The sequence below is a fragment of the Nicotiana sylvestris genome, chromosome 2, assembly GCF_000393655.2.
Source record: "Nicotiana sylvestris chromosome 2, ASM39365v2, whole genome shotgun sequence".
NCBI lineage: Eukaryota > Viridiplantae > Streptophyta > Magnoliopsida > Solanales > Solanaceae > Nicotiana > Nicotiana sylvestris.
The window spans coordinates 32,156,353-32,170,105 of NC_091058.1; the positions used below are offsets into that span (position 1 = coordinate 32,156,353).

The following is a 13,753-nucleotide window of genomic DNA, read 5'->3' on the forward strand; positions in this document are numbered from 1 at the left end:
TATAGCAGATTCAATTAAATAAGAAAGAAAATCAAAGTCACTTGATAGCTATTTCTATAATTTTTCAATAAGGCTTTAGCTTGCACTGGCAAAGAGAGAGAGACTCAGTGGAGAAATATCTCATGTCTTTCAATTACGCATACATTAGCAAGGTAATCAACTAAAAATTTGCTTTCTCGTAGCAATGTGTTACTTGAAACTTCCCTAAACTCATCAATTGGTTAATTTGCAGAGTTAAGCTCATAATCTGCCACATAGGTAGAATGCTGCTGCCATCCTAGAAAAAAACATATACCCAAAATCTCAAGAATACATAAGAACAACCAATGTAAATTATAGTTTTTTTTTACAGTAATAAAATAACTTACAGCTACACGGCTTCAACATTGCCATCTTTTGGAAGAAATCAAAAACCAATATTGTTTGAAGAGATCTTCCTCAACTCCTTCGCCATATTTCTTTCTCACTCGGGCAAAAATTTATAAATTGAGAAACACATTCCCAATGTCAGAGCAACAAATAACATGTATATCCAAGCCTTGAGAGCAAGAAGGTGCATCGAAACGGATGGATACATGATTAGGGACAAGAGCAAAAATATGCTCATCTCCCAACATGCGCCTAACACTTCAATCTCTTCGGCGTAAAATTTTGCAGTCCGCTTAGAAGGCCTCGAGAATATTGATAAGCAACCTATGAGGGGGATGAAAAATGTCATGCCAACATAGGAATTCTTTTGGCTTAGTTGAAATATATGGTCTCCTACCAAAAGGAAGATATCCAACAAGGAAACCTGGAAAATTTCGGGAAGAGTGATATCAAGTTACGTATGCTATATTTCAGTTAATTAAAATTGATCTATATAAAGAAAACCTAAATAAAAAAGAAATGAAGATGTACCTATGCTAAAATCATGCCTAAACATGTCTAGACTAGAGTCCTCCATCGGTCGAAGGAGTTGTAACTCAGATAAGTGAGCCCAATAACTCCAGCTCGAACAACTCCGGCAATAAGCGAAGCGACGAATGAGGCATTATAGGTGTATCCAGCTGACTGCAGAAGTAATGGTCCAATGAATAGTATTGAGTTTAAGCCCAACAGTTGCTGGAAAATTTGAGCCTCTATATTAACAAGTAAAAGGGGCGAGTATGACAATTTCTTTCTTTTCCTCTTGCCTTCATTTTTCCTCATGCCTGCCAACATCTGCAGTTTTGCTTCTGCTACACATTTTCTCAACATCTTAAGGGATGCTTTTGCCTCCTCTATATGCCCTTTCTTAATGAGAAACCTTGGGGTCTCACTAAAAAAATAAACACAATACAGGAAGTGACAAAGCCAAAAACCCACTACCTGCAAAGGACCATTCCAACCATAACAGAAGTTATGAGATTCTGCCATGTCCACTGCTTTGGTGCTAGTACTTTTCCATAGCACCGTGGAGTTATAACCAAAGAAAATCCACTTTGGTGCCTTTCCAATATTGATCTCACTCCATATAATGGGAATCACCTCCAAGATTAAAACTTATTTAAGTGTTTCATGCAATATAAAGCACAAAGTATTTAAAACTATATATTATGATATTTGCTATTTCACAATATTGCAAATGATAGTAACAGATAGTTGGGTAATACAAACCTTGAACACTCATATTTCCAGCAACTAATTTGGCACAAGCCAAAGGATAAAAGATTAAACCTACATTAACTCATCCTCCACGATCAAGATTGGATATATTTAAAATAAATAAATCTTATTACGAATATTATAATAAGAGAATTTATGTGCATACCAGAGAGATTAATGTCACTTGATGAGTTTTTTCACAACAATAAAGTAAATATAAGATATTAGTCCTTAAAGAAGTTAACAAATGAGTCATGTGCATGTTACATGCATCTTTTTCCATGTGAAAGCATTGCTAGGGTGAGATATTGTTTTTGTGTAAATTATTTTAGTAACAATAATATATGCATAATTCTAGTATAAAATTTAGTATAGCAGATTCAATTAAATAAGAAAGAAAATCAAAGTCACTTGATAGCTATTTCTATAATTTTTCAATAAGGCTTTGGCTTGCACTGGCAAAGAGAGAGAGCCTCAGTGGAGAAATATCTCATGTCTTTCAACTACGCCTACATTAGCAAGGTAATCAACTAAAAATTGGCTTCCTCGTAGCAATGTGTTACTTGAAACCTCCCTAAACTCATCAATTGGTTAATTTGCAGAGTTAAGCTCATAATCTGCCACATAGGTAGAGTGTTACTGCCATCCTAGAAAAAAACATATACCCAAAATCTCAAGAATACATAAGAACAACCAATGTAAATTATAGTTTTTTTAAGTAATAAAATAACTTACAGCTCCACGGCTTCAACATTGCCATCTTTTGGAAGAAATCAAAAACCAATGTTTTTTGAAGAGATCTTCCTCAACTCCTTCGCCATCTTTCTTTCTCTCTCGGGCAAAAATTTATAAATTGAGAAACACATTCCCAATTTCAGAGCAGCAAATAACATGTATATCCAAGCCTTGAGAGCAAGAATGTGCATCGAAAAATACATGATTAGGGACAACATCAAAGATATGCTCATCTCCTAGCATGCGCCTAACACTTCAATCTCTTCGGCGTAAAATTTTTCAGTCCACTAAGAAGGACTCGAGAATATTGAATAGCAGCCTATGAGGGGGATGACAAATGTCATGCCAACATATGCACTCTTTTGGCTCAGTTGAAAGATTTGGTATCCTACCAAAAGAAATAGATCCAACAAGGAAACCTAGAAAATTCCGGGAAGAGTGATATCAAGTTACATATGCTATATTTCAGTTAATTAAAATTGATCTATATAAAGAAAACCTAAATAAAAAAGAAATGAAGATGTACCTATGCTAAAATCATGCCTAAACATGCCGAGACTAGAGTCCTCTGTCGGTCGAAGGAGTTGTAACTCGGATAAGTGAGCCCAATAACTCCATCTCGAACAACTCCGGCAATAAGCGGAGCGACGAAGGAGGCATTATAGGTGTATCCAGCTGACTGCTGAAGTAATGGTCCAAAGAATAGTATTGAGTCTAAGCCCAACACTTGCTGGAAAATCTGAGCCACTATATTAAGAAGTAAAAGGGGCGAGTATGACAATTTCTTCCTTTTTCTCTTGCCTTTATTTTTCATCATGCCTGCCAACATCTGCACCTTTGCTTCTGCTACACATTTCCTCAACCATTACGGAATGCTTTTGCCTCCTCCATACGTCCTTTCTTAATGAGAAACTTTGGGGTCTCACTAAAAAAACACAATACAGGAAGTGGCAAAGCCAAAAACCCACTACCTGCAAAGGACCACTCCAATTATAACGGAAGTTATGAGATTTTGCCATGTCCACTGCTTTTGTGCTAGTACTTTTCCATAGCACCGTGGAGTTATAAGCAAAAAAAAAATCCACTTTGGTGTCTTTCCAATATTGATTTCATTCCATATAATAGGAATCACCTCCATGATTAAAACTTATTTAAGTGTTTCATGCAATATAAAGCACAAAATATTTAAAACTATATATTCTGATATTTCCTATTTCACAACATTGCAAATGATAGTAACGGATAGTTGGATAATACTAACCTTGAACACTCATATTTCCAGCAACTAATTTGGCACAAGCCAAAGGATAAAAGATTAAACCTACATTAACTCATCCTCCACGATCAAGATTGGATATATTTAAAATAAATAAATCTTATTACGAATTTTATAATAAGAGAATTTATGTTCATACTAGAGAGATTAATGTTACTTGATGAGTTTTTTCACAACAATAAAGTAAATATGAGATATTAGTCCTTAAAGAAGTTAACAAATGAGTCATGTGCATGTTACGTGCATCTTTTTCCATGTGAAAGCATTGCTAGGGTGAGATATTGTTTTTGGGTAAATTATTTTAGTAACAATAATATGTGCATAATGCTAGTATAAAATTTAGTATAGCAGATTCAATTAAATAGGAAAGAAAATCAAAGTCACTTGATAGTTATTTCTATCATTTTTGAGTAAGGCTTTGGCTTGCACTGGCAAAGAGAGAGAGCCTCAGTGGAGAAATATCTCATGTCTTTCAACTATGCCTACATTAGCAAGGTAATCAACTAAAAATTTTCTTCCCCATAGCAATGTGTTACTTGAAACCTCCCTAAACTCATCAGTTGGTTAATTTGCAGAGTTAAGCTCATAATCTGCCACATAGGTAGAGTGTTGCTGCCATCCTAGAAAAAAACATATACTCAAAATCTCAAGAATACATAAGAACAACCAATGTAAATTATAGTTTTTTTTACAGTAATAAAATAATTTACAGCTACACGACTTCAACATTGCCATCTTTTGGAAGAAATCAAAAATCAATGTTGTTTGAAGAGATCTTCCTTAACTCCTTCGCCATCTTTCTCTCTGTCGGGCAAAAATTTATAAATTGAGAAACACATTTCCGATGTCAGAGTAGCAAATATCATGTATATCCAAGCCTTGAGAAGTGCATCGAAACGGATGGATACATGATTAAGGACATGATCAAAGATATGCTCGTCTCCCAGCATGCGCCTAACACTTCAATCTCTTCGGCGTAAGATTTTTCAGTCCACTTAGAAGGCCTCGAGAACATTGAATAGCAGCCTATGAGGGGGATGACAAATGCCATGCCAATATAGGCACTCTTTTGGCTCAGTTGAAAGATATGGTCTCCTACCAAAAGGAAGAGACCCAATAAGGAAACCTGAAAAAATCCGAGACGAGTGATATCAAGTTACGTATGCTATATTTCAGTTTATTAAAATTGATCTATATAAAAAACCTAAATAAGAAGGAAATGAAGAAGTGCTTGTGCTAAAATCATGCCTAAACATGCCGAGATTAGAGTCCTCCATCGGTCGAAGAAGTTGTAACTCGGATAAATGAGCCCAATAACTCCAGCTCGAACAACTCCGGTAATAAGCCGAGCGACGAAGGAGGCATTATAGGTGTATCTAGTTAACTGCAGAAGTAATGGTGTGATGACCCAAAAATGTCATCTTTAAATTAAATAATCATTCGGTGATTTAAGATATTGAAAAGGTTTTTATGTAAAAAAAAAAGGATTAAATTGTGAACTAGAGTTTAAAAACTCAACTAAGTTGACTTTGGTCAACATTTTGAGCAAACGAACCCGGATAAAAGTTTTGACCATTCTGGTAGTTCCGTATCATGATTTGGGACTTGGTCATATGCCAAAAATCGAATTTTGAGGTCCCTAGATCAAATTATCGCTATTTAAAGGAATCTAAAAATCTAATGCTAAAGATTTCTTAAGTTTGACCGGAGATTTGACTTTTAAGAAAAGACCCTGGATTGGAATTTTGATGATTCTAATAGTTTTGTATGATAATTTTGGACTTAGGAGCATGTTTGGATTTGGATTTGGAAGTCCGTAGGACAATTCAACGCATTTTGGCGAAAGTTGGAAAATAGAAGATTTTTAGAAAAGTTTGAGCGAGAGTTGACTTTTTGATATCAGGGTCGGAATCCAGTTCTGAAAATTTTCATAGCTTCGTTATGTCATTTATGACTTGTGTGAAAAATTTGAAGTCAATCGGACTTGATTTGATAGGTTTTTGCATCGAATATAGAAGTTTGACGTTCTTAGTTTTATTAGGCTTGAATTGGGGTGTGATTCACCATTTTAGCATTATTTGATGCGATTTGAGGTTTTGACTAAGTCCGTATTATGTTTTAGGACTTGTTGGTGTATTTTGTTGAAGTCCCGAGGGTCTCGGGTGGATTTTGAAAGGTTAACGGATATAAAAAGGCTGCTGAATTTTCTCTTGGGACAGTTGTTGATTTTTTTACAATATGTGAACAGTACCCGTAAATAGTACCCGTGAACAGTACCGTGAACTTCGTCGCATTTTCCATTTTTACCAAATTAGATCTCGGGAAGAAGCGATTTTCGGGAGATTTTCAGAGAAAACAAAGAGGTAAGTGTTCTTAACTTAATTTTGGTTAGATTACCTGAATCTATTACTAGTTTTGATATTAAGTCTGTGAATTTAGTTGGAAGAGTTTGAAAACCCTGTCGGATAGATTTGAGGATTTGATGGTTGAAATATTATCGAAATTTAGTAATTTTGGTATGGTTAAACTCGGGGTTGGATGAGGTTTCATATTTCGCAACTTTCGTCGAATTCCGAGACGTGGGCCCCGCGGGCAAATTTTTAGTGAAATTTCGGATTTTAATGGAAAATGTAGAATTCCATGTGGAATTAATTCCTATATTTTTTATTGACTGAATCGAATTATTGTGGTTAGATTCGAGGCATTCGGAGATCGATTTGAGAGGTAAAGGCATTTCAGAGTAGGATTTTTGCTCGGATTGAGGTAAGTAACGGTTATAAATCTGGTCCTGAGGGTATGAAACCTCGGACATTGTGTCGTATGACTATTAAGGAGGTGACGCACATGCTAGGTGACGGGCGTGTGGGCGTGCACCGTAGGGATTGTGACTTGGTCCGTCCTGCGAGACTATGGAATTAATTGGCCTACTGTTTAATACATGTTCCCTCTGTTTTCATGGAAATTGATTATACTTCATGTTAGAAATCATGTTTAGGCCTTATGTGATCACTGTTGAGACCTGCGAGGTCGTGTACTTACTGAATTAGTTGATAATTGTTGTTTTGTACTCATTCATAGTTTTTCTTGATTATTATTCCTCTGTCTCTTGCTGCTCATTGTTGATATATGGCATTACCTCTGTTTGGGCTATTTATATTATTTTTGAGAGCTCGAGAGATTGGAGAGATTGATGACTGAGTGAGGCCGAGGGCCTGATTTGTGAGGATATTTATGGGATCGGGTTGCACGCCGCAACATGTTGTTACTGATTTATGATTGAGTGAGGCCGAGGGCCTGAGTGATTTATGCCACGAGGTGGCTTGTTATAGTGTTTGGGCTGAAGGAGCCCCTCCGGAGGCTGTACACACCCCTAGTGAGCGCAGGTACCTACTGAGTGCGAGTGTCGAGTGCCGAGTGCTGAGCGACTGGGAGGAATGAGTGAATGTGAGAAATGAATGGTTGTGAGGTTGGAGTGAATGGGAGGACAGAGTGACTGTTATTCTGAGAAAATACATTTACTTCATTACTGTTGCATCGCAGATGTCATATGACTGTTTTGAAAATTATTGGAAGATATTATTTACTGCTTAGTCAAATTTGATATATGGTTTATTGAGTATGTATTGATGTGACTTAAACTGTTAAATTGAAAGTATGAATATTCTGAAAGTTATTGAGATAACTGTATTTTCATAGCTCGTCACTACTTCTCAGTTCCTTATTTATTTCTGTTACTTACTGAGTTGGTGTACTCACGTTACCCCCTTTACCTCGTGTACAGATCTAGATACTTCTGGTCACGGCGGTTGCTGATTGAGGAGTCAGACTCAGGAGACATTGAGGTAGCTGCATGGTGTTCGCTGACCTTGACTCTCCTTTCCTTTTATATTCTACTATTCTATATTTTCAGACAATGTTTTATCAGTCGGATGTTGTTATCATTTAGATGCTCATGCACTCAGTGACACCGAGTTTTGGGGATGGATTGTTTAGTACTTTTGGAGTTATATTCTGTTCTCAAAGGTTTTATTTAATATTAACTGCTTCCGCCTTTATTTAAGAGTTCTACTGTGTTGAGATGTTGAGTTGAGGCTTTCCTTGTACCATGATAGGCATCATCACGACGGGTGAGATTTTGGGTCATGATAAGTTGGTATCAGAGCACTAGGTTACATAGGTCTCACGAGTCATGAACAGGTTTAGTAGAGTCTTGCGGATCGATACGGAGACGCCTGTACTTATCTTCGAGAGGCTGCAAAACCCTTTAGAAAATTTCACGTTCTTGAATTCTTATCGTGTGACATTGATTAAACTTGAAGCATAATTCCTTGAATTCCTTCCACGCATTCGTGTGCGCACATGAGCGCTCAGTATCTGCTGTGCATCAACAGCTTGCGATTCCCTAGATGAGGTGCGAAATGTGATTTCTGTGTGTGATGTTGGGCTAGTCTGGAGGACTTGAGGCCAGGTTTTATCTGTGGCTTGAGTACTGAGATTTCGATTGTGTGAGCACGTGCATTTAGGACTTATATGTCCGTTTGTGTCCTTACTGGTGGTATTTGTGACTGGACGACTAGGGGTGAGTATGATTTGATTGCGAGATGTGTTCAAATTATTCAAATGTGACAGGACGAGTTTGTTGAGGATGTAGCAAGGATTATTAGGTATTTGACTTCTGTCTTGAGTTGGCATATGGCCTCGAGCTATGGGTGTATTGAAGGACCTCTCGTGTAGTTTAGTTGTGGAGCGGAGTAAATCTTCATGTTGTGTTATGAGTTCAGACTCAGAGGGAGGTTAAGTGATTGTGTAGTAGTAATGATTATTGAAGAGTATAGAGAGATTACCAGTTTGAGGCTAAGCAAGTGGATTATCTCCTGCGGGATGTTCTGCAGTTTGTGTGATCCTTATATTGTTGGTTGGAAGTCCTCTTTTACCAGTGAAATGTACGCATTGCAGTTTGAGTTTGGATCGCGTATGAGAGTTAGATTGATTGTTACGGGGGTGAATGCGAGATTTGTAAATGGTTTTAGGAATTAGATGGGTTGTGTTGCATGAGCTTATGAAGGATTTAGCTTAATCTCATCTAGTTGGGGCAGCTCAATCAGTTATCGCGGCACTGGCCGATGAGAGGCCTGCCTTGTCTTTTGAGGCTTTGCTGAGATTGAACAAGTTTACCAAGCTATTTCCAGTCTATTTCAGTGGTACACCTTCTGAGGACCCACATGATTTTCTCAATCGCTGCTATAAAGTATCGTAGAACATGGGAATAGTTGAAAGCAATGGGGATTGATTTTACTGTGTTTCAGATGACGGGTTCCGCCAAGAGGTGGTGGAAAGATTATGTATTTACTAGACTTGTTATGGTTCTGTCTGAAGATGCAGACGCATTGAGAAGATCTGTCATGACCCAAAATCCCACCATAAGTGTCGTGATGGCACTTAGTCTCTAAGACTAAGTAAGCCATTTATAATAACAATTCAAGCCATTTTTTTAGGATAATCGAAACCAACAACGGAAATAAAGATACAACCTCCCAAGACTGGTAGTACTGAGTCACGAACTCTAACTTAATATATGAAATGATCTGAAGGAAATTAAATATACATTACTGCTCGAATAATAATTAACAGTACGATAAGAGGGAAAGACTCCAAGGGACTGCGATGACCAAACAACCCTACCTTGAATCTTTGTGATCACACTCTAACTCTGTCCGAGTCCTATATCTCCAATACCTGGCTCTGTACAAAACAAAATGTACAAAAGTGTAGTATGAGTACACCACATCGGTACCCAGTAAGTATCAAGACTAACCTTGGTGGAGTAGTGACGAGATACAGTCAAGACACTTACTAATCAATAAACTTGTGCAGTGTAGTAGTATATAATAATAATAATAATAATAATAATAATAATAATAATAATAATAATAATAATAATAATAATAATAGAAACAAATAACAACGATGGCAACAAGAATCAATCAATGATATAAACAACAAGGCAACAAGAACACCAATAATATTACTCAAACGAATAAGGAACACAAATAAAACAAATCAATCAAGTCCCTCAGATATATGTCTTTCAAATGCAAGTAATTCAATAAAATCCTTAGGATATAATCCTGCCAAATAAATATATATATTTCGAATATACTCTCTTAAATAATTAGCTTTCAACAAAAATTCTTTCAAATAATATTTTTGGAATATAATTCCTTGAAATAAATGTCACCATGTGACACCTCACTTCATAATCATACAATACGGGTCTCGACCTACTTTCATATTTCCACGGCATCTCGTGCCCATATTTCTTTCATAACTGCACGGACAACTCATGTGCCAAAAATATCAATATATATATATAAATATCTGCACGATCAATTTATTTAAGAAATAGTTTGAGTGAAGAAAATGACATTGTACTTAAATTAAAGCATTAGATAAAATACTGATTTGGATGTAAAAATTATTAAATTACAATAGAATGGTAATTTCTTTTATTAAAACAACTCAATCATCAAAACTCAGTAAAAACAAAAATATAAATCTTCAAAGTCTCGTAATAAAAAGTCAAGCCAACACAATGCAATAAGGAGCGCCAAACACATAATCATAAAGTCAACTAGTACATCACAGAAGAAGACAAGAATTTACATATTAATGAAATAAAATCACCAAAGAGAAGAACATAAATAAAGAAATATCAACGGGGCACTCCCGAGGTACCGTCTTGGAGTCCCAAATCATAAATAAACTCACAATATCTCATTTCCTTATATCACCGTGGGAGCCTTCACATATAATTTTAAAGAAAATATTTTTCCACGAAATAGCATCCCGCGTTTTAGCCACCCTTATCACACCGCATGACTTCTAGTAGTTCCCCTACTAGCCACGCGTTTCAAGCCACCCTTATCTCACCGCATGCGTTTCAACACCCTGGCCTTATATCACCGCATGCATATCAATATCACAGTATTTCACAAATCGCATCTCAAGTGCCCAAATATCACAGCATAATATAACTTGCACCTCAAGTGCCCAATTATCGCAGCATAATACAACTTGCACCTCAAGTGATCACATATCAAAACATATCACAAATTGCACATCATGTGCTCAAATATTACAACATATCACAAATTTCACATCTAGTGCTCAAATCTTACAACATATCACAAATTTCACGTCAAGTGCTCAAATATTACAACATATCACAAATTTCACATTCAGTGCTCAAATCTTACAACATATCACAAATTTCACGTCAAGTGCTCAAATATTACAACATATCACAAATTGCACATCAGGTGCCCAAATATTACAACTTGTAACATAAATCAACAATACATTATTTTTCCACAATAAGAAGCCCACAACTCGATCATAATGCGCACAAATATTCCAACAAATATCTGGGAGTGAAAACTCAAAAAAATAATATTTCACAATTTAACACTTCGCCTCAATATGATTTACAGCCTTTATAACTCAATATCAATTTCAACAACATGAATTGAAAGGAATTCATCAAGGGACAACACTTTTTTTTAATTCACAACTTCATGAAATAAATAGATTTATTCATCTTATTAACTAAATTTCTCATTTAAATTGTATGTAGATAAAATCAATAATGAAAATTATTTTCATAAAAATAGCAACTCAAACAAACACAGAGTTCACATAAAAGTCAAGTAGCAATTGCACCAAATTATCATATAAAAATAATCTAGACAAATAAGGAATGAGACATGACAAATAAGAGATTTAATAAGTCCCAACAATTTTAACCGATATAAATTGCACATATAAACCAAGTATGTACTCGTCACCTCGCGTACATGGTTTTCAATCACACAATTTCCACATAAGACTCAATGCCTAAGGGGAAATTCCCCCCACAAGGTTAGGCAAGATACTTACCTCAAATCACGCTATCTCAATCAAATAATAGACATTTTTCCTCGATTATCCAACTCTGAATGGTTCGAATCTAGCTAAAACTAATTCAATACTATCAACATAAATTATTGGAATCAATCCCATATGAAAATACCAAAATTTCCAATAAAATCCGAAATTAGATCAAAAATCGCCCGTAGGGACCATGTCTCGGAATCCGACAAAAGTTACAAAATATTAACGCCCATTCAACCACGAGTCCAACCATACCAAAATTACTAAATTCCAACAACAAATCGACCTCCAAATCTTAAATCTAAGGTATAGAGAATTTCTACCATTTTCAACCCAATTCACTAATTTCATGATAAAAACAACAATAGATTCATGTATTTTAACCAAAATCGAGTTAGAATCACTTACCCCAATCCATATGGTGAAAATAGCCTCAAATATCACTTCAATCCGAGCTCCATAGCTCCAAATATGTTAAAAATGGCTGAAACTCGCGTTTTGTAATCTGTCCAGGTAAGTCGCAGGTGTCAAATACGACTTATAAATCGCATTTGGTAACAACGATTTGCCTTTGCCCCAGAATACAGCATTACCCGCCTTCAGTAAATCAATCATTACATTTTGTACAAATATCCAAATGATAAACGGTTTGAAGTGTTAAAAACTAGACTCAAAGACTTTTAATTTGATAGGTTCTGCATCACATAACATCTTATATATATATATGTAAATATGCTCGTCCAAAGTGTGATCTTGTGCGTGCTTATTTAGAATTTGTCTATCTTGAAATTTTCTAACTTGGCTTAGACTTAGGCTTCTCCTTAGACCCCAAATCACTTATAATATACTTCATACACTTATTATCATATTCAATTGATATCCATCATATTAATAATCCGTCTTTGCACACAAAATAATATAATTAGCCAACTTTCCTAATAGCTTAAGTACTTCAAAAAATTTCTAGGTTGTTACAAGATCACCTAGTGAATCATGTAGGGGTGCAATAGACCTTGGCATCTGATTGATTTATATGAGTTATAAAGGTCAACATTATGGATTATTAGACATTGTGATCCATGACTTCGCACCAAATAGAGATGTCTACTATCAATGAATGGATTGAATGGTCATATGTTATATCAGTCTTGACCTGAAATGAATGTGTGTGTGTGTATATATATATATATATATATATATATATATATATATATATATATAATTGGGGAGTCAATGTTGCAGATTTTGGGTGATTTAAAGAAAGTACAGTGGTTGACGATCTTCTGGACTATGTAGTTTGTGCCAAGATTTATCTTGATGGAGCTATACTTTTGTGATTGTTGTGCATAATTGGGGGAAAGAGTTACCCCAAATATGAATCGAAGAGTGTACAAATAAATATGTTAGCTCAGCTGTGTTGAGTCAACATAGCAAAAGAAGAAATTAGCCGCCGGTGTTTGTGGCAAGCATATGAAGAGGGCAGACTAGCCAATGCACCACCACCTACTCAGCTCAGTTCTCAGAAATGTTTTTGAAGGAGTTTGTCTCCCGGATTCCCTGTAATATGCGATCTGAACGGCTGTGTCAGGTCACCGTGACAGTGTCAGAATATGTCATCAGCTTCAATAAGTTGGCCGTCATACTCCTACTTTGGTTCCTACGCTAGAGAGCGAGTCCACAGACTCATTAAAGGACTCAATTATATTCTTGAAATTTAGTTGTGATGACCCGGTCAGTCGTCTCATGATATACCGCTCTGTTTGCTCCATTTCAGCTTCTTTATGCTTCGTTATCCGTGTTTTATGTGATCGAGTTGATTAGTTTGAGTTCGGAGAGTATTTGGTAAGAAATGAGGCCCTTAGTCTCTTTTAAGAGGGCTTAAGTTGGAAAAGTCAACCGGATGTTGACTTATATGTTAGAGGGCTCGGATGTGAGTTCCGATCGGTTAGCTTTGGAAGAAGATTTGTGACTTCGAAGCGCGATCGGAATGGGTTTTGGAGTTGTAGAGAAGATTTAGGCTTAAATTGGCGAAGTTGATATTTTGGCGATTTCCAGTTGATCGGTGAGATTTTGATATAGGGGTCAGAATGGAATTCTAGAGTTGCAGTAGCTTCGTTGTGTCATTTGGGATGTGTGTACAAAATTTCAGGTCATTCGAACGAGATTTTATAGACTTTTTGATCGAAA

At 36.1% G+C, this 13,753-nt stretch overlaps 1 protein-coding gene across 1 annotated transcript; it reads right to left on the bottom strand.

Moving 5' to 3' along the window:
* Positions 1–927: 927 nt before the first annotated feature.
* On the bottom strand, positions 928–2,386 carry LOC138884146 (sugar transport protein MST4-like). Its single transcript, XM_070165066.1, has 3 exons — positions 2,362–2,386; positions 1,639–1,698; positions 928–1,523 (listed from the first exon to the last, which is right to left on the bottom strand). The coding sequence occupies exons 1-3, from the start codon at positions 2,384–2,386 to the stop codon at positions 928–930; spliced, it is 681 nt and encodes a 226-aa protein (XP_070021167.1).
* Between the last annotated feature and the right edge of the window lie 11,367 nt (positions 2,387–13,753).

Excerpts from the sequence above, each read along its gene's own strand:
- LOC138884146 (XM_070165066.1), bottom strand. The coding sequence starts at position 2,386 with ATGGCAATGTTGAAGCCGTGGAGCT. Across the intron at positions 1,699-2,361 it reads AATGTTGAAGCCGTGGAGCT|GTTTAATCTTTTATCCTTTG; the intron begins GTAAGTTATTTT and ends GAGTTAATGTAG. Across the intron at positions 1,524-1,638 it reads TGGAAATATGAGTGTTCAAG|TTTTAATCTTGGAGGTGATT; the intron begins GTTTGTATTACC and ends CACTTAAATAAG.